The 23,693-nt window shown below is 47.6% G+C and overlaps 8 protein-coding genes across 8 annotated transcripts; 2 read left to right on the top strand and 6 right to left on the bottom strand.

Moving 5' to 3' along the window:
- Window positions 1-253: 253 nt before the first annotated feature.
- Window positions 254-1,748, bottom strand: MGYG_01768 (acyl-coenzyme A thioesterase 9; the record flags this gene model as incomplete). The annotated part of the gene is made up of 5 exons (XM_003177654.1): window positions 254-807; window positions 885-1,057; window positions 1,118-1,414; window positions 1,477-1,541; window positions 1,602-1,748. The coding sequence occupies 5 exons, from the start codon at window positions 1,746-1,748 to the stop codon at window positions 254-256; spliced, it is 1,236 nt and encodes a 411-aa protein (XP_003177702.1).
- Window positions 1,749-2,720: 972 nt separating this feature from the next.
- Window positions 2,721-4,331, bottom strand: MGYG_01767 (hypothetical protein; the record flags this gene model as incomplete). Its single annotated transcript, XM_003177653.1, has 3 exons — window positions 2,721-2,929; window positions 2,992-4,057; window positions 4,134-4,331. The coding sequence occupies 3 exons, from the start codon at window positions 4,329-4,331 to the stop codon at window positions 2,721-2,723; spliced, it is 1,473 nt and encodes a 490-aa protein (XP_003177701.1).
- A 1,639-nt stretch (window positions 4,332-5,970) lies between these two features.
- On the bottom strand, window positions 5,971-10,438 carry MGYG_01766 (DNA-directed RNA polymerase III subunit RPC1; the record flags this gene model as incomplete). Its single annotated transcript, XM_003177652.1, has 4 exons — window positions 5,971-7,112; window positions 7,151-9,944; window positions 10,027-10,288; window positions 10,347-10,438. The coding sequence occupies 4 exons, from the start codon at window positions 10,436-10,438 to the stop codon at window positions 5,971-5,973; spliced, it is 4,290 nt and encodes a 1,429-aa protein (XP_003177700.1).
- Window positions 10,439-11,626: 1,188 nt separating this feature from the next.
- MGYG_01765 (hypothetical protein) lies at window positions 11,627-12,420 on the bottom strand (the record flags this gene model as incomplete). The annotated part of the gene is made up of 2 exons (XM_003177651.1): window positions 11,627-12,154; window positions 12,217-12,420. 2 exons carry the CDS (start codon window positions 12,418-12,420, stop codon window positions 11,627-11,629), a joined length of 732 nt encoding a protein of 243 aa, XP_003177699.1.
- Window positions 12,421-13,430: 1,010 nt separating this feature from the next.
- MGYG_01764 (hypothetical protein) lies at window positions 13,431-15,114 on the bottom strand (the record flags this gene model as incomplete). The annotated part of the gene is made up of 3 exons (XM_003177650.1): window positions 13,431-13,600; window positions 13,702-14,877; window positions 14,982-15,114. 3 exons carry the CDS (start codon window positions 15,112-15,114, stop codon window positions 13,431-13,433), a joined length of 1,479 nt encoding a protein of 492 aa, XP_003177698.1.
- A 1,399-nt stretch (window positions 15,115-16,513) lies between these two features.
- Window positions 16,514-17,788, top strand: MGYG_01763 (deoxyribonuclease tatD; the record flags this gene model as incomplete). Its single annotated transcript, XM_003177649.1, has 5 exons — window positions 16,514-16,549; window positions 16,671-16,848; window positions 16,922-17,412; window positions 17,480-17,664; window positions 17,740-17,788. The coding sequence occupies 5 exons, from the start codon at window positions 16,514-16,516 to the stop codon at window positions 17,786-17,788; spliced, it is 939 nt and encodes a 312-aa protein (XP_003177697.1).
- Window positions 17,789-19,336: 1,548 nt separating this feature from the next.
- MGYG_01762 (tyrosine-protein phosphatase SIW14) lies at window positions 19,337-20,471 on the top strand (the record flags this gene model as incomplete). The annotated part of the gene is made up of 4 exons (XM_003177648.1): window positions 19,337-19,424; window positions 19,603-19,774; window positions 19,852-20,047; window positions 20,130-20,471. 4 exons carry the CDS (start codon window positions 19,337-19,339, stop codon window positions 20,469-20,471), a joined length of 798 nt encoding a protein of 265 aa, XP_003177696.1.
- A 1,010-nt stretch (window positions 20,472-21,481) lies between these two features.
- MGYG_01761 (hypothetical protein) lies at window positions 21,482-23,223 on the bottom strand (the record flags this gene model as incomplete). Its single annotated transcript, XM_003177647.1, has 3 exons — window positions 21,482-22,282; window positions 22,342-22,947; window positions 23,005-23,223. The coding sequence occupies 3 exons, from the start codon at window positions 23,221-23,223 to the stop codon at window positions 21,482-21,484; spliced, it is 1,626 nt and encodes a 541-aa protein (XP_003177695.1).
- Between the last annotated feature and the right edge of the window lie 470 nt (window positions 23,224-23,693).

Here is a 23,693-nt window from a genome sequence, read left to right as displayed (position 1 = left end):
ATGACTTGACCATGTGATCTGACTGTTTTAACTACGCAGCAGACACAGGATATCTTAACGCATTCCAGGGGGTTTATTCAGATACTAACACGCATCGCCGTGAAGACTCAAGAATACTCGAAGAGACAATGATAGTCATGATATACATGTATTCTATAACTGGCTATCTACGACAGACAAGTAACTAAAACACTCATGCAAAATTGCTCAGAAAGCAGGCCGCCCTCCCAAAAGATTCATTGTATGTATGTAATCACTCAGTGGCACCCTCTTTATAGGTAATGGCAACGTTTTCCGGAGAGGGCAAACTCGAATTCATATTCTCAACGTTCCTTCTTGCTTCCACCCAGATCATGAATTCATCATAAGTTTGTGGCCAGACTTCATGCTGGCCCTCAACCAAGAAGGTGTAGTTGAATGTTCCTGTCGGATTGCTGGTTCCATGGTCGATGTTCCTGGCGGTTGTATCGACTCGAACTTGGACCCTGGTAAACTTTTGCCCGGTCGAGGAAGTCGAGGGAGAGTCCTGAGTATATGATACTACGGCGTTGAGGTATGAAACGCAGCCGACCGGAACTGGGTTGTCGAAGGTACTGGGTTCAAGACATAGGAAAGTAGGTCTGCTGCGTGAGAATGAGGCAGCGCAGCAGTAAGCTAGCTCGAAAGTTTGCTTGAGAAGATAGCCTCCGAAGATCATGAAATTATGTCGGTTGCGATCATAAGGCTGCATTATCTGGGCAGAAGAGAGGCTCGTGTCTTTCATATTCGTAGCTGAGATTCCAGATAGTTTAGGAGGCGTTTCACGGCCTAGAGTGTGTTAGCGAAGATACCGATACAGAGATACAGGGATAGCAATCTAGAGCCGATGGGTAATCTAGCCATACCTGCTCTCTTCGTCCACATCGCGTGGATAAGGTCACTTTCCTCATCATTAGGAGTCTGAGACTTCAGGCTTCTCTGCCTAAGATCCTTTTTGGCATTATAGTTGCGCTCTCCCTTTTCAAACAATCGACGCTCTTCAGGCGTCTCAATCAAGAGAGGCGCAACAGAGGCTGGCCTGATAATATATTAGCGATGATTACCCCAGACTTGAGAATGGCAAGCAGAAGCAACTCACTTTTTAGTCTTTGGGTCTAGAGCCACCATGGTAAAGGCACAAGTAATTAAAACATCTTCAGCCTTCACCACTTCACCCTCAGCTGGCGCCTTAGCAACCTGTAGGGATACTTCCATACTTGATCGGCCTGTAGAATAAGTAACCTGGCCACTCAATTCCAGATCACAGATCTCCTTCAGCGGATTCTCAATCGTGATCCTGTCAACTGCTGCAGTAACAAGCGCGACATCATCCCCCGCATGTCGGTAACTGACAACGCCAGCAAGGGCATCCAAGTCCATCAATAACGAACCCAGCCTGCGCTCATTAGCCATCTATCATTGTAATATTATACACGGAGTATCTGTTTGATGAATTACCTGATCTGCCCGGTTGCATTGACGTACTCGTCCAGAAGCCATGGGTCTTTACCAAGAGGTAGTATCTAAGATTCCCATCAGTTTAAGTAAGAAAAATACACGAAAATGAATGCAAAAATACTAACCGATCGATAAAAGCTGTCTTTCATTCTCTTCGGTGCCATGTTACTGGCTTGCACTGATCCTCCCGTCCTGGCCTTATCGGAGGCGCCGGTAGTTAGTCCCGCGCCCTTTTCCTTGAGGCTGTTAGTCAATGCCTCAATATATGGCATCTTGACTCTGGCTTCCGTCCATGCTGGATGAAATGTCTGCCTGGGTAGAGTAGAATGGAGCCCTCTTGACTGGATATCTGGACCCAGCGTTGCTTGAACACAGCTTCGCTGGATCCTTCGATTGAGGCATGACGGGAGGCTTTTTCTCGACGCCGACGCTATCAACAAGGATAGCGGACGGTAAGTGTGAGTATGCATAGTTATGATGCGAGATATCGCGAATTATTCGCATATATCCCCAGGCTTGAGTCCAAAGATGGAAGAGATGTAGTCGGAGATTTGGCGATGGCGCTAAATAACTAGCTGACTACCTAGCTAACGAGCAAGGGGCAACTCTTTAAATAGCTAAATACGCCTTGGAGTTGCAGTCTCAGTAGTGGATACCCGTGGTCGTGGAGACACGGGATGTCAAGACGAACAGATGAAGAGTTGGCTCTCCTCTGTACGGAGTAATAGAACTACAGGACGCAGCATAATTTATTCAGTCACTGTGGCCATGGTTATATATATGATGGCCGCCGCAGGAACTAAAATCACATATTTATCCTGAAAAAGAGCAACGCCGCGGCAAGAAAGCTAAGAAGTAGGCTAGATGTTTTAAAGACAGTAACGAATGAAATGCTCAGTGCGCTGATAACACCAGAGGAACGTATATAATGTAGAAATAAAGAAAAAAAAAGACAAGCAACCGGGTAAAAGCTATTCAGACTGAAGTCAATGTCCCAAAAAAACCTCCTAGAAACGCCGGGTAAATGCAAAGGACATGACAGCGAGGGACAAGAAAGTAGCAGGCTGTAGATACAGCCATGGCTTAACCATTGATAAGCCGGAGAAAAGTGGTAGTAGATGCTGGGTATAGAAGTGTAGATGGCAATGGTGATTAAAAGAGTAAGATGTATGAAAAATGAAGTTCATAACAGTGTGTTCGGGGAGATGAGGTAGATGACGGTTTCAGTACGGCAGCAGCGTGCTTCAACTCCAGCTACGAAGGGTGAGCGAGGAGGTAGCGGCGAGGAAAACAGCAAGGGAGAGCCATGTTGGCATCAACACGCTTGACGCGGCGTTGGGGGAGCTGGTGGGCTTATTGTTAGGCTCGCCGGTGGCAGAAGTTGGGGATGAGCCCGAACTAGACTCAGCTGGTAGACCAGGGGAGCCACCAGGTGCTTTGTTGGAGGTAGGAGCTAGAGATAACGTTAGAATGAATGTAATTTTAAGTTTGACCGATAGTTGTATAAGAACATACCTGGAGAAGGGCCGGAAGATGATGGATTCTTAGTCTCCCCATATTTCCTTGCCGCCAGCCCGACTTGCCTCTTGTCATAGTCGTAGACAGAATAAACGTTCTTCAAAAAGACATCGCCAACAAGCCACTGCTTAGGTCCTAAGAACTGCTGTCCGACGATAAGGGAGTTGCAGATTCCTTTGGTGGCAGTTTCGTACCCCACGTAGTCCTTGGGTTGGATGGTGTACTTCACTCCGGCAATTGATAGTTTGATGTCCGTCTTAGTAGAGCATGGGACAGTGTAAAATGGCGAACCCTTAACTGCCTGAGGTATCTTAGAGTGAACCAGTTCCGCATCAGCGGGAGGGAGTATAAGAAAGGACGTTCCAGTATCTATGATACCAGATCTTCCCTTGAAGTTTAGAGGCTCCCCATCCATTATGAAGTCGTCTGCTGCAATTTCCCATTGATAACCATTCGGGACGACACTCGAGTATGTCAACTCGCCAGAGAACTTGCTTGTGTCGATATCACCAAAGGTGATCTGGCCATCTGTAGCACCATCAGAGCTTCTTTGGAGGTTAATACCTATAACATTTTTCTTCATGTGGTTCTGCTGCATCAAAAGCTGTAGGACCGTTGGGAACTTCGCATTGGGATCCTGTGGCCCTACTCCTAGAATTCCATCCATGGGGTAGTTTAAGAAATCCTCCGAGGCAGTGGAGGCAGATCCAAAGGGAGTGACCAGCTCAAAACCCGCAAAGGACATGGTATCATTAACCATAACTCCAGAAACTTTCCCGGTGCCGTAAGTGACGGCCCATTTTTCATTTGTGATCTTGATGGTCTTCGAGTCCTCTTTTCCAAACGTATTGTGTGCTTCGCAGGCTTTGCTAGTGCAATCTGATCCAAATACCCAGGAAGACGATGCGCCGGTGTCAATCAACATCCACATCTTCTGTCCCTCTGATCCGATTTTGATTTCAGAGAAATATGAGAAATCAAACCCATCATTGTTGATACCGAGGGAGCTTGGTACTGTTGGCGGAGAGGCAATGAGAGCTGGGTAGTTGTTATCTCGACGATACTAGAACAACAGATCACCAAATTTGTTAGCAACTAACTGGACAATGGAATAGAAATTTTGAACACCGGCTACTAACATTACTGGGACGTCTCTTTATGTTTAGGGTTGTAGACCCGATGTGCGCATGTTTATACAACCCCGGGAAGGTGAAGAAACGTCTGCCGACATGGCCATGGTTGGATGTAAGATGCTGCGCGAAATCAGGCAACTTAATGGGATAGAATGCCAACGTGCCCGTGGGGAGAAAGTGACTGCTGATAGAAGACATAGCCATAGAAACTGCATGATCCTTTGGGGAGGGGCTCGAGATGTTTTGAATCAAGCGATCGCAGTCTTATCTCCTCATTGGCAATAGATATCTAGATATTGCAATGAAGCCCGGGAGGTTTCTCTATTTCTTTCTTTCTTTTTTTCTTCCTTTCTTTGGTAAATCTCCCAAGCTCCTAGGTGTTAGGAGCCTCTAATATAATTGCAATCTATAAAACGGCGGCTCCGCAGATAGGGGTGAAGAAAGGGACGTTATTCGAGATCCAAGAGTTCAGGGTCAGGGGAGGAAGCTCTTGAGACAGCCGCTGAAGGAGCGAATAAACAGAGGGACAAGCAGATCTTCTAAAAAAACGCAAAGACTGAAAACGACAAAAAAAACGAACAGTGAAAGAGAAAAGCAAGGAGTGAATTGAGTGAGGGAGAGTGACGAAATCCCGTCCAGACCGAGACGACGATGCAGATGCAGGAGTTCAAGTACTTTGCCCGTTTACGTTTTCGTGAGGAATAGGAGGCGAGAAGGCGTGGAATAGACCAACTTGGCTTGCGGGCCAGATCGACACAAAAAACGACCGCGGCAAAGGCCAGCGACGGTCTAGTTGGCTGAAAAAGGAGGTAGTGCGAGCGCATGCAGCCAGTAGGTGGAGCGGAGCGTATGCAGGACACGCTCCCTCGTCCACGGCAAGGAACCCCCCTGGCCCCTGCAGGGCGCCACAGCAAACATGGCACTTCCGCTTCCGCAAGTTTTGCGTCCGGGGACAGTGTGATGCCCGGATGTTTGTCGTGGAGAGGCATACTCCGTACTGGATGCGTAATTGTTCGAATTGGAGAATGCAAGAAATGCCTTCGAGTAAAAAGAAAAGAAGGCAAGTTCTTCGTGATAGGCGCTGAGTCAGCGATGATCTGGAGGCGACCTGGTTGATCTTGTGTGAGCCAGCGCTTAATATCACACGCTGTGCTGTGTGGTGCGTATGGAGTGTGCAGTGCAGCGAGTATGGGCGGTTAGAGGGTCAGGGGAGCAGGCGACTTGCAAATCCAACTTTCCCGGCTAGGGAATATTCATTCCAAAAAAAATAGTACATAATATAACTACATGCAGGCGCTAACACAGATGGGCATGAAAAGCAGTTTTGGGGGCTATATGCAAGGGTGCAATCAATAAAGGAAAGAGGATGAAGAGAGAGCCGTCCTCATCGTACAAGGGAGAAGACTCAAGCAGTTTGTTTGACAAGGAACGACAGATACCAACACCTTGTCGTGCGACCAGTATTTTTTTTCTCGGATGAGCACACTTGTGTATAACAGGTGGCAGGGTATTCGTGTATCCCTGCCGGCCCAGCGTGCTCGGTGTTGGTTTGCTTGTCAACGGGCGTTGGTTGCTTTCTGGAGACAGAATCTAGATGGGGACCATGGTGGATCGGAAGAGACAAGTCAGAATGACCAGTGGAGTTTGCTTGGTTCCTTGCCTTCGTACATAGTTGGCGCGTTTCGAAACACTGAGGTGGCCGCCAAAGATAAGAATAAGAATATTTTTCAGCTGAGAGATGGATCTGATTCCAGATGTTTGTCGAACCATCTGAAACTGAGCTGTCGTCTGCGCATATACGAAGCATTCAGCCTGTACTACAGATCGGACAATGGTTTCAAATCTAGCAAGCCATAGCCATACGGGGAAGGGCACGTCTTCTCTGCTTCGGTTCACAGATGTCCCTCCACGCGTCATCAAACACCGTCTTTTTCTTACCCACATGGCTGTCAAGAAGCTTCAGGTCTCGAACAACCTCCATACTACCTGTGCCCAATGAAATCGTCTTGCCCATAATGATACACTCAGACACTCCTTGGACAGTGTCATGTCTGCCCGCACCACCCGCGTCAAAGAGATGATCCGCCGTCTTCTCGAAACTTGCCAGCTGTAGAACTGAGTCGCGAATCTTGGCCAATCCGAAACGGGTAATTCCAAGCACCTCGCCTTTATATGTCATAACATCTGCAAGAAGCTGCATATGTCGAGGATCGATCGCCATGCCAGACATGACAGAGCTGATCTCGTCGATAATCGTCGTTCGCGCCGCCTCAATACCAAGAACGTCCCGCATCTCCATGACGTGGTTGGTACGGGTGCGGTGGCCTTCGATTCCATCAGTCGTCATGCAAGCCCGGAGGCCATATCCTTCGACCAAGAGAATGTTAGTGGCAACTTTTTCTCCAACACGAATGACTGCTCGTGTGCAGTCCGGATAGCCGAACACTTGGATGTTCGGGAGAATTCGCCTCAGGTAATTGATTCGAATGTATGGGTCTGAGCCAGTTATCTTTTGCTCAGAAACTGAAACGCCCGCCATCGACGCACCCTCATCCACATAGATGTGGATATGCGACTTGAAGGACCGGAATGTCAGATCAGTAGCCTTGAATGCTTTGTGTTTTTTAATGGCAAGTAAGATTTGCCGTAGTGTCAACTCAAGCTGCAACTTTTTAATTGTTGAGAAATCAACCTTGATGTTGATAAAAGAGGACGTCTGAGAGCGGTTTTCTTCAATATAGTAGACAATGTCCTTGAGGAACAGCTTCTCAACACGGCCTTTGACAATCTCAGCAATACGCATGTCCGTCTTGTTCACAAGCTCGCAAGTGATAATCGGCGTACTGATCTCTTTCGATGCGTTGATAATTTCCTTGATACGCGGCACACCCTGAGTAATACTCATACCAGCAACACCAGCGAAATGGAAAGTCTTCAGTGTCATTTGTGTGCCAGGCTCACCGATTGACTGCGCACCAATGGCCCCTATACTGTGGCCAGGTTCAACGTGTGCACGCATGTACTTATCCAAGCACGACGTGATAAAGGCTTTGACCGTCGAGCACTTGGATCAACAAGAAGAAGTAAGATAAATGGAAATGGAATATAGGAAATCAGAAAGGTCTGCTGCGCAGCCTTTGCTGCCACATACTCTTCAATCGAACTTAGGAAGTCACGGTTGCTTTCCCACTGGTCGGTATCGAAATCGTTTCCAGCCTTATAAGCGAGCGTGTTGCCGAGTAAATCGTACCGAACCAATTTCTTGCGCTCTGGGGCTATGAGTTCTTCACACAACACCAATATTTCATCTGCCGAGAGACCCTTGTCATTTCTGTCGTATGTAGTACTCTCTGCATGTGTAAAGGTACGGTCAAAGTGAACGGGCTTGGCCGAAGCTTCCATATTGACAGGGTCTAGCTGATCGTCTCCATACTGGAACTGGATGATAAACGATGATGAATCTCGGACAGTATTATCGTACCGAGTAGATAGATCCTCAAGCGATTTCATAAGTCTTCGTGACATGTAGCCTGTTTCTGCGGTTTTGACGGCAGTATCGATCAAACCCTCACGACCAGACATAGCGTGGAAGAGAAATTCAGTGGGAGTAAGTCCAGAAAAGAAACTGTTTCGCACAAAACCCTTCGCAAGAGCATGTTGGGAATGGCGAGCAAAATGCGGTAGGGTTCGGTCCTGGAAGCCTTTGGAGACACGAGCATTCTCAATGGATTGTTGTCCGACGACAGCTACCATCTGGGACACGTTGATGTTGGATCCCTTGGAGCCGCATGTTGCCATGATAAGTGGCGCATTGTGCTTGCTAAGCTCTGATATACAGTATTCACCAGCTTGTTGACGAACTTTGTTAAGAATACCAGTGATTTCATTCTCTGCTGTTTGGCGACTATCCGATTTACCCATTTGGGGTTTCTCTTTGCTGGCGGCTGTGATTAGATCATCACATTGCTGGAAAGCGGTGTTTATCAGGGTATCTTTTAACCTGACCAGGCTTTCTCCTGGATATACGTCCGTTATACCGATGGAGAAGCCCTTATTTGTCAACCACCTAGCGGAGAGTTTCGACAGCCTATTCATGGCCTCTGCGGCGGCCGCATAGCCGAAATCTCTTTGGATGACGAAGAAGATATTATCCTTCTTTCCAGCTCCAATTGTTGATTTGTCTGCAACTCCACATAACATTTCTGAATTGCGGATACAGAGCCATCCGTCATTCTCACACAAATCCCTCGGCTGGCCCTTGACGAGCTTGAGTTGACGACATGCTGCATCAAGGTTGACTTTGACGGGGCTGTCTTTGTTTGGTCTCATGAGAACGCTGAATACTTGCTTGCCAGTCCAGAGCATTTGTGGTTTAATCGTTGCTGGTGGTGGGAGCTCAAATCGAGTGCTGGAGTCTAGCATTGAAAGACATATCTGAGTGAATGTTTTTCTATCAAAGAAATTATCCTTACTGCTGAGCAGGTAGGCAGCAGTAATAAAATCCTGAATAGCAGCAATGATTGGCTCTCCGTTCTTTGGTGTAGCCAAGTTGCTCTTAACTCCCATAAGTTCCATGGCTTCAGCTCTCGCTTCCTCAGTCTGTGGAACGTGCAGATTCATCTCATCACCGTCGAAATCGGCATTGTACGGATTGCAGACACACTCGTTCAGCCGGAAAGTTCTATGGGGCCGGACTTTGACAAAATGCGAGAGGATACTCAGTTTGTGAAGAGATGGCTGACGGTTGAACAGAACAATATCTCCATCTTCTAAATGCCGCTCAACTACATCTCCTTCCCTAAGCTGGTTTGCTATCATGTTCAGGTTACCGTACTTCAAGAAGAGCCTGAACGAGTTGCCTTCTTTTATCAGATAATTTGCGCCAGGCCAGGTCTTTGTGCCATTCCGTATACACTGACGTAGCTTTTCCTTGTTGTATCTTGTCACCCGTTCTGGGTAGGTCATGTTCATTGCAACCAGCTGTGGAACGGCAACTTCGTCAATGCGCAAATTAGGATCCGGTGAGATGACAGTTCGTCCGGAAAAATCAACACGCTTTCCTGACAAATTTCCTCGGAATCGTCCCTGCTTGCCTTTTAATCTCTGGCATAGTCCTCGAATGGTCTTTTTGGAATCCGTATTCTGTAAGCCCGGGATATCACTGTTGATATAAACGGCAATCTGAAGTTGCATGTAGTCCCAGCATTCGATAATGGTCTGTACGGGTGCTCCTTTATCCAAGGCCATTTTCAAATTGAGATTGCTTTGGACGATGTCTCCTAGCTTTGCAGTGAGGTCATCTTCTGTACTCGCCCCCTCCTGACCGACAGATGGCCGAATAGGAACGGGAGGAGCAGGAATGAACTGCCAAAGGAAATATTCAGGCCGAGCCCCATCAACATTCAAACTAAGCAATTCGCAATCTTCATTGGAAATGCGACGAAACAGCTTCAGCACGCGGAGTGGATTTAGGTCGTCGAAAACACGTCTATAGTGTTTCTCGATATCCGGATTTGATTTTTTCGCTTCCTCAAAGGACCGATCAAAGGCAAGTTTGCTTGGTGGAGGAATCTTCTTCGCCGAGAGGGAGGCATTGAAAGCCCTGAACTTGTCGTGCACGATCTTCAAAGCTCCGGTGCTCGCTTTCTTGACGGTTCCATTGATTGCGTTGCAGTAGTAGCATATGGGAGTCTTCCGACATCTGACATTAATGCGCTTATTTATCTGCATGCGCCTTAAATTGTCCAATCCCGGTCGTCGTAGTTCTTTCAAGTATGATCGTCTCTCGTCCTCTGGAAGCAAAATCTTGGAACAATCCTAAACCGCGTAATAGTAAAAACAGACTATTAGCGTCTTCTCTAAAAGAAAAAAAATATCTGCTGTAGCGTTTTGGGCCTACCTTGCAAATATCTTGTAATATCTCAATGGTGCGCTTAAAATATCCGACGTGGAAAGCCGGCAGGACGAGTCGAACGTATCCGAAATGCCCGTTACACTCCTGTAAATCACCGCCGCATGTTTCGCAAGTATCTGACTTATTAGATATACCGAGACGAGGGTCCATGGGGCCATTTCGGGCAACCGCGCGATTGTTATCGAGATCGAAAAGCTTTCTGTCTGAGATTTCAACGTGCGCCTGGCTGATGATGTCTTGATTTGAACTGTATAGACGATTCGTTAATTTCCGCTTAAAAGACCAAGATACGTATGCGCGCTTACAGGACACCAAAATTGATCTCTTTGATGACTTTGGGCACCCGGTCTATGACCTGGGCCTTGCCCGGGTCAACAGGCAGAGCATCTGTAGCCATCACCGCGACGGCCAACTACTTAGTCCCGGCTATCTTTTTTCACAAACAAGCCAATGGCTCCAAATCCCCACTTGCTATCGTACTGTGCGTCCCATGAGTGAGAAGAAAAGAATATATGCGCCGTAGCAAGCAAGGCAAGCAACTGTAGTAGTCGACCGTCGTTGATATGTCTTTGCACCCCTCTTCGACTCATCTTGAGCTTCAAAACTTTTTTCGATTATCACATACACGTGACTTTATCTGACAGGTGATCACGTGAAGATACCTTATCTCGACGACGTCGTAAACGACAACACCATCATATAAAAAGAACTGAGAAGAAGACGAGATGAAGAAAAGAAAAGAAGAGGTACATCGTATAGCTCGATAGACCGGTATAAAGCTAATGGTAACATGCCGAAGTCGAGGCTTGTCTGGTGGTGTGCATGCTCTGTGGGAGTGAAACTATATCTGGTACGATGTTCTATAGTAGTCCTATCAGGCCACTCACAGCAGTTCAGCATGCGGAGATGCAGATGGCTGCGTCAACACGGCATGACCTTGGAAGGATCCAAGCCGTTTCAAGCTCGTGCTGGTACCATCGAGTGTCGATAAAGTGCCAGGAAACTCGATTTAGCCAATCGGATCAGATCTATATCTGGTCCATGCCTGCATATCGATATGTTGATTGGCGAGAGCGTACCCCATTCCATATTATTCCGAGCTAGCCATGCATAGCGTAGCAGTTGCAAGGACCGTGTTGCTTAGATCCCTCCCCATCCGTTGGTTTCCTCTTCTTCCCTGCAGACGGACAGAGAGAGAAAAGACATCCTTCTACATGGAAGTACCGAAGTTAACGGCGTCTTGTATGAGATGGCCCGGGAAAAAGGAAGACAAAGCTCACGCCCCCCGCAGGGTCCACGAATGCTTGAAACCGTTACTATGGACAAAGGAGGGTTTGTTTTTGTTTTTGCTCACGAGACACAGTACTCCGTAAAGATGTTAAGATGCTATAGAAAGAGGCAGGACAAAGAAAGTCGTTAATAGTTAAAAGTAGCTATGATAACTGGGGACAAGTAAGATATAAGAAATGAAAAGAGACAGTCGCCTGGTAACATATAAGACAAGGGGGACATAGAAACGAAGTCATGTTCATCCCAAAACAAAAGACCGTCAAAAAAGGTAAAAACAAGAAAAGTAAGAAGTCGGTTATTGGGATATACTACTCTGACTCGGCCCCTTGATGTCTTCTAGCATTCCTTTCCACAAGTCTCTGACAGCACCACCAACGGTCTCTTGACTGGAAGCACTAGCCCTGGCTCCATCTCGAGACCTGCTAACGGCTTCAGTGAGGTTGAAAGGGTTGAAGTCCAAGGCATGGTTATCTACAACCTCACTCATCGGGCTGGGTCCATTGGAGCCCATGTCGCTGCTGACAGTGTAGATCTGAGGCTTCATCACATTGGCGCTAGATGGGGCCATCTCATAGTGAGTGAAGGAGTCTGGAGGGGTGGGGATGCGAGGCATCGACTGGCTGGCGGAACTAGACTCCATAAAAGTTGGCATGTAGGCGAGGTCGACGGGGGAGGAGTCCTGGGGCGCCCTGTTGGCTCGAGATGTGTTGAAGGGTCTGGAAGAACTCGACTGCTGGCCAAAGGCGTGGCGATCGATACGCCTCATTGCAATGCTGAATGCACGAGACTGGAGAACATCGTGGTTTGAGAGGCGGTCAACGAGCTGAAGAGACGTTAGCAAGACGGTCTATTGAATCATAAGAGGAGAGAGAGAAAGGAACTGACCTCTGATTTACTTCCAGAGGCGCCGAGATTCCTCTTCTGGCACTCTGCTCTGAGGTCTGCGATGGTCCTAGAGTGGTAGAGAGTGCCGACATCTGGTCCGGTAGCAACCTGGGCCGAGTAGGCACCGGTGATGTGAAGAGAGCGACGAGGTTGTTGAGAGAGAGACCTGAGGGCCTTGAGAGAGGTTGAACGAGGAGCAGCCATGGCGAAGTTGGTGCTGGTATGTGGAAGAAGGTGAAGCGACCAGGCAATTGAGCGAAGAAGTGTCAAGGAAGTGAAGCTGACCAAGGCGAAGAGAGGCCGGAACAGGGCGGATATAAACTTATATAGCTGCACCTGCGCTCTGCTGTCTGGCCGTGACCCCCAAGGTGTAAAGCAAGTACTTGTAAGTGCACGACGTGCTTCGTCTCTACAAACTGCCAAGTGGAAAAAGCAATATAGTCAAACAATAGAGCTGACAGGCTAAAGGAGAGAGAGAGAAGCGGTGGCAAGTTGTTCCTGGATGGTGCAGGTAGGTTGATAGGTAGACGATGGTGGGAAAAGGAAGGGAAGGGAAGAGAGTTGAGTCCTTCCTTAATATATAGGGGAATTTACAGTGCGATATGGACTGAAGCAGCTGAGCCGGCGAGGAGGAGGAAGACTCGACGCAGGGGACCAGGGGACAGACAAGATGTTGAGAGGTGTTGGCTGTTGGGGAAAGCTATGTAAAACAAGCCCAGGCGTCGCTTGCTTATCCACTTGCTTATTATTATTAGGTGCGCCTTCTCCACACTTTCGGCAGGTCGGAGGGTCCAGCCACAAGGTGAGCGCAGGCAGGGATAGGCAGCGCCAGAGACAGCGCCAGAGTGAGGCGAGTGGAAGCCGGGAAAAGGGACAAAGGGGGAGAAAGCGACTCCCTCTGTAGCTGGTCGACTGGACGTTTACCCGACTGGCGAGTCAGTTATGTTACTTGATATCTTACTATCTAGAACATCCAGCGAAGTCTCCGAAAGCGACGGAAGCGACCAAAGTGCCGGCCAAAGGCGCATGACAGGGGCGCGTCCTCCGACCTCGGCAGCTTTAGTCCACTTTGGTCGTTGTTCTCTCTTGCCTTTGCGGATAATGGAGTGAGTAAAGGGGAGCCATAAGATGTCATTTGATAGCGGGCGTATCCACATGGACTACATAAGCAGGAGAATAGGAAAGATACGTGTACGTGTACAGCAAGGAGGAGATCACAGTTTAGACGGGCGTTTGCTGCACGAAACGGATCTCGCATACGGATGAAAAGCCGCCTTGGGCACCAGGTGGTCGATGTCGGCAGTGTTGACGTACTGAGGGCCTGCTTGGTCGAGAGAAGTAATGCCGATGTTTCTCATGGCTCCCTCCAGCTCATCTCTCATGACTGCAGGATATTGATTAGCCGGGGCAACGGAAGACGTACCTAGTGGTCAAGGGGAAGGAAGAAGCAAAGAAAAAGGGTGTTGTGTGAGAAATAATACATACTATCAATCAAGTGCTCGATACCCTCCTGGCCATAGTTTGATGCAAAGAGGAAGCTTCTACCCATCCCGACGGCAGTGGCTCCAAGACAGATGGCCTTGAGGATATCGGTTCCCCGCCTGATTCCCGAGTCGATGTAAATCTCCATTCGGTCAAATATCTCGGGACATCTGCGGTGCAACTCGAGCAGCGTAATGATCGAGGCCGGGCTGGTGTCCAGGTTTCTACCACCATGGTTGCTTAGCATGATACCATCGATACCCGCCTCCATAGCCATCACTGCATCGTCTGCAGACTGCACACCCTTCAGCAACAATGGGAGATGTGTGTGCTGTCGTGCCCACTTCAGGTCCTCCCACGTAAGCCCCGGGTCAATAAAGCCAGCCATAACTCGTCCCAACCCACCACCCTTTTTGTCGTTGTTGCCCTTCCCCGGAACCATGGGCAAGGTGAGGTTTTCGTCTGCCTTGACGCGCTCATCGGCCTCTCGCTTACCGGGCCAGGCCGCGTCCACAGTGATGCATATAGCCTTGACCTGTGGGTTGGCAGAACACTCACGTAGCTGAACAGCAGATTTGGCACGATCGCGGTTCACGTACAGCTGGAAGATAAACTGTGTATCTGGCGCTGCATCGCTGATTTCCTTCAGGGAGAAAGATGCGTTATTCGAGATGCCTTGCATGATACCCTTTGACTGACATGCGCGTGCAATTCCTAGCTCGCCGTCAGGATGAATCAGCTTCACCATTGCGCTGGGTGCAACAAAGAGCGGCATGCTCACGCTACACCCTAGGATGTTAGACATTGTGTTGACCTCTCGTACATTGCGCAACACTCGCGGACGGAACCAAATCCGGTCAAAGGACGACTTATTTGCGTCGCGAGTGATGAGATCGTTGGCCGCACTTGAGTAAAAGGCCCACGTTTTCGCAGGGGCCGTCTTGGAGGCGACCAGCTGGAAGTCGTGCGCACTGATGAGGGTATGCAATGGTGGCTTTTCATTCTCCCCAACAGCCCGAGTAGCTGTCTGGACAGGCTCCTTCAACCACTCGGCGTCAAGGGTAGACTGGTCAAGAGTACCCTTTAACTTATCAGCCGGAAGGCCCTTGCGGATAACGCTGGGAGAGTGAACGGCCGAATATGCCTTTGTAGCATCACGCCCAGCATGTTGTAGTATAACTAACGCATCAATTAGTAACCGCTGCCTGGCATTCACCACAGAAAATTTTCCATCTCTTTTCACAACAACATGCGAAAACAAGTAAAAAAAAAACATCACGAACTCGATGGACCACCAGGATGCTCCTGGAGAAAGTCGGTAATATCCCAGACCTGATTGTCTACAACAATCCAGCAATCGGAGGCTGTGTTGTGTTTGGCAATTGCTTGCGACGATACCAATTTCGACGTAGGCATCTTCTATCGAGTTGGAGGGCCGCAGAATAAAACTCTTTGAACGCTTAATGCCGTTGAAGTATGGATTCCCCTTGGCTCTTTATAGAGAGAAGATATTTTATTTCCAGGCAAAACAAAACAATCAATTGACCCAGTCGCGAGTCAGCAAACGAGAAAATAGTACGGAGTATTCCGTAACGACAACCAAATAAACGGCAGCTGTAGACAACGAGTCTCAGGATATTTAAAACAGCCAATGCGGGTGCAGCCTCAAAGTCACTGATTAACGAGCTTGCATTAGGTCATAAACGGTCGTAGTAACATTTATATCGTTTTGATTCTTCCCCAGAAAAGAGGACAGCAAAGGCGTTTTTGTTTGAACATGGCGAGGAGTTGAAGCCGCCAGTCCATCGGGGGCACCCCGTGGAGCTCGAAAATCATCGCGCCCCCCAACCAGTCAGGGGAGGGCTATAGAGTCTCTGAAACAGAATAAGCTCGGTCGACAGGGTTGGCTGGCTGTCTTCTCGCATCGCCAAAAATCAACTAGCTCATCAGCTAGTTGGTTCTTACACCTATACCATTATAAGTATTACTGGTGCCGTGGGGACTTCCTCGCCGTTTTGTCTGCTCTGTTGTCTTCAAGCTGCAGGCTTGGCTGTGGCTAGAATTTACTATGGAATTAAGACTGAAGAAAAGGTGTCAAATCTCCAGTTTAGTATTTGCCGTCCATAGATGGGGCGAAAACTACCCATGCTGCTGTGGTATGATATTGAAAACCTGACTGGTTGGTTGCGTGTGAAATCGTTCTTAGGGAAAAACTGATTGGTTCGCTGTGGCGACGCCCTTCGACTTTGGGCCTCTTCCGGGAGGACACTGTGCACCTGTCGAACAGAGTAACTCGCTCCGTGGTAGCATGAGTACCCGTAAGAGCCCTGTAGCATCCACAGCGATCAATGTAACCAGTCAACACTTACGGCTCCGTAACAATTGGTTTTGATGTCGTCGATATAAAGTGCACAGTTAAGGAGGATGAGTCGGGTTGACCGTTGGCACGTGATATGTGAAGTTTGATCAGACTTCGCAGCATTCGAGAGTCATGAATTTGGAGAAACAGTCATCGGGCCATTCTCGTTATTGAGTCAGGACGTTCTTTATGTTAGGACACAGCCTAAAGAAGGCACTTCCAACATCTATACCACAATCTTCGCGATATTGCTTTTCTGACGGAAGTATGTTCAAAAGTGACAATCCCTTGTCGGACTGCCTCACCGTGACCAGTTATTAATGATATCATGCAAGAACAGCCCGGTCCATCCTCTGTACGATTTATGGGAGACGGGATCTGTTCAACCAACGACCTTTTATACCTATAATAGACGTCAAATCGAGCCGCAGTCGCCACTTTTCGGTGGCCACCAAAATGGGGGATTCAGCCAAAGAACGAAAATACATTGACGTACGTGTGCATACATACACCCCTACAACAGTTGTATTTACGCATATTTTATACCCGTTGATCATAGTGTTAATGTCCTTAGCTGGAATACTAAACATTATTCTTTTACTTGGAAAATTAGATCGGTATCAATCTAGGAGACCCTGTGTTCAGGGGCACGTACCATGGCAAAAATGTGCACGAGAATGATCTACAAGATATAATCGATCGAGCCGTTGAGGTTGGCTGCCGAAAGTTCATGATCACTGGCTCAGACTTGCGTGAGTCTCGGCATGCCGTGGATCTGGCGCGGGAACACTGTATGCATACACCCGTCCCTGTTACGTATACACCAACTTAAGCTACTGGGGCTGACAAGAAAATTTTATGCAGCAGGATTATGCTATGCCACTGTCGGCGTACATCCATGTTCCGCAAAGCTCTTTGACTCCTACGCTGGAGGACCCGAGAAGTATCTGGCCGAGATCAAGGCCCTGGCACTATCGGCCAAGGAGTCAGGCCATGCCGTCGCCTTTGGAGAGATAGGTCTAGACTACGATAGGCTATTCCTCTCGCCCAAGGATCAGCAGCTAAAGTACTTTGAGGCTCAACTTGAAGTAGCCGTGGAGGTCCAGCTACCTCTTTTCTTACACTCACGAGCAGCAAGTGAAGATTTTGAACGGCTGCTCTCTGCCCAGCTGCCACAGTTACCCAAGGGAGGCCTGGTACATAGCTTCACCGGAACCGTCGATGAAATGCAACGGCTTGTAGCCCTCGGGTTGGACCTTGGGGTTAACGGGTGTAGCTTGAAGACTGAGGAGAACCTAGAAGTCGTCAAAGCCATGCCGTTGGATAAGATACAAATCGAAACTGACGGGCCCTGGGTATTGCACTTATTATCTGTTTGTTTCCGGGTGTTCATTATTTGCTAACCGATGGCTTTTTGTTTAGTGTGAAATTCGGCCATCCCACGCGAGCTACAAGCACGTCAAGTCTACGCTGCCTAAATCGTGCAAGAAAGAGAAATGGCAGAAGGGATGTATGGTGAAAGGAAGAAACGAGCCGGTTGCTATCGTTCGTGTCGCCGAAGTGATTGCTGCGGTGAAAGGGATAACGGTGGACGAAGTTTGTGAAGCGTAAGTTACCAGAAACCCTGCCTGCCTTGCATTAACTAAATCGTATCTCGCTAACAAAGGCTAACTCTCTTCTAGCGCATGGAACAACTCGGTTCGCATGTTTGGACTTGGTGAAGTGGCCTGATTGCAGAGTATCCATGGATTAGAAGAACGATAGAATGCGTAGACTGTTATCTCTTTTTGCCTTCTTTTATATCGCGTTTTCTGCAGTACTAGTTCATGTATATGCCTGACCGGAGGAGGCGTCGGCGATAAGACTCATGCTGCAGGATCTTGCCCTACCATGCAGATCGGCGTTCTCCAGGACAAGGGATCTGCACCCGATCCATGAAGAACTGTGCTGCAGTTTGTACACGTAAAGGACACTTGTCGACGCAGGCCGCCGCTCTCTCGCTCCAACTCGGTAAAGGCGAGAGCCGCTGTCTTCTCTGCTCCTCTGCCAACCAAGGCCAGCCGGTGTTGCTTTGTGTCTTGCTTGTCTTGCTTGTCTTGCTTGCCTGCTTGCTGCTTCCTTCGTTTTTTCCGCTGCATAAAGTGGAAGCCTTGGCAGGAGACACGTGGTGGGCGGCCTATCGGAGCGGAACATCCATTTCCGCCTGATGATGTAATCGACTTTATGCCTGCAAAAGCCAAAAGGAATTGAAGGGAAAAAAAAAAGAAGCAACGCAGAAGCAGGCATCTTCATCATCAACTTCTGTGCTGGTTGACAGGAAAGTAAGGGGAGTCGATAGAGTCATCGGCAAGCGAACTGCGGCAGTGGCGGATAAACCGCTACATCCCGCCATCCGCCTGGGTTGTAGCATCTCGAACCCTGCGTTTCCTCTCTCCTGCATTTCCCGCCTGCTTTAAAACACCTTCGCCTTGCCCCAAATCTCCTTCACCATGGATCTTTTATGCAAGGCCAGTGCTTCTGACTGTCCCATCGGCGGATAAGCAATAGGAAGACTGAGAACAAACGGCCTTCGGGGCTGCTTCTTTGCTCCTCCCGACCGCTGTCCTAGACACTAGAATATCATCACTATATCCCGTCTTGCCTGCGTCTGGGCTGGCCAACCTGAATCTCTGTACACTCCATCTCCCCTCAAAACGTCTTCTTCCGTGGAGCCGACATCGTTCTGTTTGAAGCCCATATACCCTCCTAGGTACCGAGCGGTTCACTTGATTTCTTATTCAGGAGGGAGTTCATCCTCTAGTTGTCGTTTGTTGCACCGCTGCTCCTCCTTTGCCCGTCTTTCCCTTGGATAGCTAGCTTCATACCAGATATCCCACGTAGACTTTTCCTTTTTGGCATCCGTTTGGCTGCTGTAGTGACGGCCAGCCTTGTGTATGCCATAGCGAAAGGAGAAGTCTATAAACGCAAAAAGTCGCTGTTGGAAGCTCTATCGTCGAGCCTGCAAAACAAGTCCTCCCCTTTTCGGTTCGGAGTCTCGTGACCGAAGGCTTGAGGTCCTCTCTCCCTCCCTCCCTCCCCCCTGAGAGAAACCAGAACACACACAACGCCTTCCCTTGACCTCTTTCACCTTTTCACTCTCCCAGCCAACACGTCCTCTTCAACGTCTCAAAGGTCTACCACAGTCTCTCTCCTTGCTTCGACTTGTGTCCCTCTGTTTACCCTATCCACCGTCTCAAACCAGAAAGCAAGGGAAAAAAACAACGCGCAGTATTGCTCGATATGGGTGATAAACCTGCGGTAAAGGCGAACGGTGTTGAAGATTCAGCGTTGACAGTGGCATCGAAAAAGAATGGCAAGGCAAAACCAGGTATTTCTCTCTCTCCTTGCCTCTATCACTATTGTTTTGGGTGATGGAGATCCTGGTGATGGCTCCACGTAGCCAGTGAAAAGTCGTTACCTGCACTTCAAGGACTGGAGAGCATATGTTGCTTGACTGCGAAGTCCTGCCTCTGATTGTCTCTAACGATTCTCTCTGTCGTTTCCAGAGCAAGAAGTTTATGGCTGTGGCTTTGAAAGCGGACCCAGCCGTCCACCAACCCCCCATGGCATTGGTATGCCAAACAACTTCGCGGAAGTTGTCAAGGGAGTCTACAGAAGTAGCTTTCCCATGTCCGTTCATCTCAGCAGCCTCGCGCAGCTTAACCTGAAGACAATCGTGTAAGTACGCCCCTGTTTCTGCATCCGTTTGAAAACGACGGTTCCCTGCCCCTGGACCTTGCTGACCCTTTATATAGTACTCTTGTTGAAGAAGAGTGGTCCCCTGAATATTCGGCCTTTGTAAGGGAGAAGGGAATCACCTCTCGCATCATCCCTATCCTTGCAAACAAGCAACCCGATGTCTTCACTCCCTTCAGCACTATTGTCGAGGTCTTGACCATCCTCCTTGACACCAGAAATCACCCTATCTTGGTTCACTGTAATAAAGGAAAGGTATGTTTCTCGTTCTGCTTTCATTGATTCTTCCTTTGATATATGGCCTTGGTGACCTGACAGAGGGTATCATTGAATATAGCATCGCACTGGATGCGTAATGGCGTGTTTCCGTAAAGCTCAGGGATGGAACTCTGTGTCTGCCATTGCGGAATACATCTATTATTCGGCCCCCAAGACTCGGACTTTGGACCGTAACTATATCCAAGAATTTGACGAGAGTTTGGTAGCCGACCTCGTCAAAAAGGCCGGTGCTCAAAAGTGGATTCCAACCTTCCCACCCGTTAAATATTCTCTCGATAGTGGCGAGGAAGAAAATTCTCGTGTGAATGGTAACAATTTGAAGAAGCCAGAACTTGGAACCAGTGCACCCCCTGTTTCATTCCATGGTGCAAACGGACTCCGACATACCCACAGCCTCTGATGAAGGCCGGGTTTTCCACCTTTTACCTTTTTTTCCTTCTCTTTGTAAGTCTTGACTTCTGTTTTTTTTCATGCCACGCCTCCCATAGCCTCGTTTTAACATATTTGCCAGTATCGGTTTGAAATGAACGGAATTCAGATTCGGAGTACTGGAGTCGGAGCACGTCTTGTACAGGTCCCCAAAAAATAGACGTATTAGTGGGCGGAAACCCTGGATTAACCGGAAAAGGAGCATTTTTTTCGTGTTTCTTCTTATGGATCGGCGTTTGGATATTTTATCCTCTTTATGACAGTTCTTGTTAACTTCTTGCTTCCTTCCATCTCACAACAGACCTCTCCCCCCTCACGTCTGGCAAGCAAACATGATGTCAGGGTGCCTACCAGGCAGTCTTCCATGACAAAGCTCCGGATAAACTCCGGTAGACACCCTTCCAACGTCAGGGGAAAAGATCAGAGGCCCAATAAAAGTTGAATAATGTGAATCTTTAAAAGATAAAAAAAGGAGTGGGAGAGAGAGGGTGTTTTCTTCGTTGATGTCTCTTCTTCTGATGTTGTTTATTTTCCATCACCTTTATTGCCCTTTTTGTCCTTTCCTCCTTTCACTTGACGACTAATCGTGACCCTCCTCACTGTGCATGGGCATTTCTTTCCCGCTTTTATTTATCCTGAATACTCCTTTTCTTTGCATCCCCCGCTTACAGCTTTAATGATTTGTATCCATATGGTGGCAGTCATGTTTCCCTTTTGCTGATAATCTTCTTTACCTCTGCATAATGGGTGGGATAGGGCCCAAGGCAGGCATTCCTGGGGTATGGTATTAAAAGGACAAAACAGGTGGCATTGGTGGGACTTTACTCAATGCATTTATGGAGGGCTTTCTGTTTCTATTACTGCTTTTTACTAATAGCTATAAGCCCAGGCAGATGGTTATGGTAAATGTTCCTGCCTTTATTCTCATTCTTAGTAATATATGTAGACACAGGTTTTATGTAGATGAAGACTTATAAATAACTATAGTAACATCATCTCAATATCACTACTTTCTAAACTAGGAAAGGTATATAACTCCGCACTTCTATCAGTTTCAACATTATAAGGGCTCTCCTCGTTCGCTGATAAAGGTAAAATCATGGGAGATGAGGATTGAAGCATCTCCATTTCAGTGTCAGTTTCTGCTCCCAAGTCCACTGCTACTTTCGTACGACTGCCAGGTTCATCTGCTAAACATTGATCGGGTATAGAGTCCATCTCTACTTCTGCCAGTAAACATGGAGAAGATGATAAGATACCGTCCGAGTCAATCATCTGGTCTGTTACTATCGGCGTAGTCTTGGACCAAGAATCGCCCATATTGGCAATGGATTTCGGTAGGGTGGGCGGATTGTACCATTCTTCTTGTTCTTCGCAGTAGGCTTCATCAGATAAAAGGATGTCATCTTCCTCGTCGTCTTCAAATATATACCAATCGGAATCAGGGCAAATACTGGTACCGAAGAGGGTATCAATTGAATCCGTCTTTTGTTTCGTAATCATTGGTAAACGCAACATTCCTTGCTGATTGGGGATAGCGGTTGCAAAATGGTGACGTGCTTTTGGTCTCTCATTAGTGGAATAAAGTGAATTCTGCGTTTGAATCCATAATATATATCTTAGCATGTTTTGTATATCAGGTTCTGCGATCTGGCTCTTGCATCTATATATTTCATGGATCTTGGAAGCGGCTGATTCACATGTATCGGAATGCAAGGTCTTTATCATAGAGCTCATTCCCTTAATTATCAGTGGTATAAAAGCAAGTCGTTGAAACATAGCCTAGAGGAATCGGGGCATGAACAAGCCTTTCTTCACTTTATTTGAAAGAAACTACTCACCATGTTGTATCCTGGACTGAAGATACATGGAGACAACTCTGCAAGGCTAACTTGGGGCTCATTTGAAGACACACTGCTTAAGGACCTGGTATTGGACGAGGGTATATTTAAGAGAGTGGAAAATCCGGCGTCTAATAGGGAGATAATTGATCGTATATGGCCGATGTTAAGACATTTAGAAGTCATGCTCTTATGCATGGAAGATTCATAGTTCAAATGTTCAGAGTTGCACGTAGATATTGACCCTTGACTGGAAAAGGGAGAAGAGTCGTCCAGTGATTCCCATCCATCAGAATCGGATAGCAGCACATCGATAGGTGCATTGTGATCGTCATTATTTTCTGGTAACAAATTTGAAGGGCTAGGGTCATTTGAGAACTCAAGCAGAATATCGACTTCATGGATATGGACCGTAGGTATCTCTGGGGGTGGTTGAACATATAAGTTTCCATCAAGCAACGCACAGAGTGACTTTGGAAACTTGTTCAGTCCACACCCAGTGGCTTGATTTCTGGTTGGCTTAGCATGTAGAATTATATCGAGGGTATTGGTTCCGTTTTGGAGAACTCCATTCTTTGTAGCAATAAGGCCATAGCAGGACCACACCTAAGAAAGTAAGAAAGGTGATCTATAATCAACGGATATAGACTGGATAGTGCATACCGATGGCAGAGTTAATAGCTCTAAAATTTTCTGCATTGTATCTGGTAAAGAAAAATTCCTTGTTAGTGAGGTTTGTATTCTAACAGAGATGTTAATTCGTAGAGTAGAATTGGAAGCCCAGGATGCCCAAACGTCTCGTCTTAGGAGATGCTCTAGAGATATTTCTTCTCCGAAATACATGGAGCTGTTGGCATGGGAGATTTGAACGGAGCTGGACATCTTAAGTTGGATATCATGACTTTTCTGCGCATGAATGGCTGACCCCAGGTTAATGCGATTATAAGGCATTACACCACATTCGACTTGGGCGCTACTTTGGAAGCCGGTCAAGAATGGAAATAGCAATAATAACATATAATAAGAGAGATGGTGTTACTCTCTGGGGGGAGAATAGTAGGTGGTATTTAACTGCAGCTCGAGCGCTGTTATTGAAGTGGAGATATATTGCATCCAAATGTGGAAATATCTGACGTCTTCTCTTCGTATCGCACAAACATGGCCTTCCATGACCACATCTTTTCGACTGTTAGCTAGTATTAGCGACTCAGCGGGGGTATAATCAGGCGCCTTGGAGTTCTAGGACAATGTTTATTCAATATAAATGGGGATCCCCGCCTACTGGTGAGTTACTGGCTGCGGTTAATGAAGTCAACTGCGTCTCAAAGTTAGGGGTACCCAATAGTCAAATG

Source organism: Nannizzia gypsea, genomic scaffold, assembly GCF_000150975.2.
Source record: "Nannizzia gypsea CBS 118893 supercont1.1 genomic scaffold, whole genome shotgun sequence".
Lineage (NCBI taxonomy): Eukaryota > Fungi > Ascomycota > Eurotiomycetes > Onygenales > Arthrodermataceae > Nannizzia > Nannizzia gypsea.
Note: the sequence above shows the minus strand (reverse complement) of the source record. Positions and strands in the feature narration are given on the sequence as shown.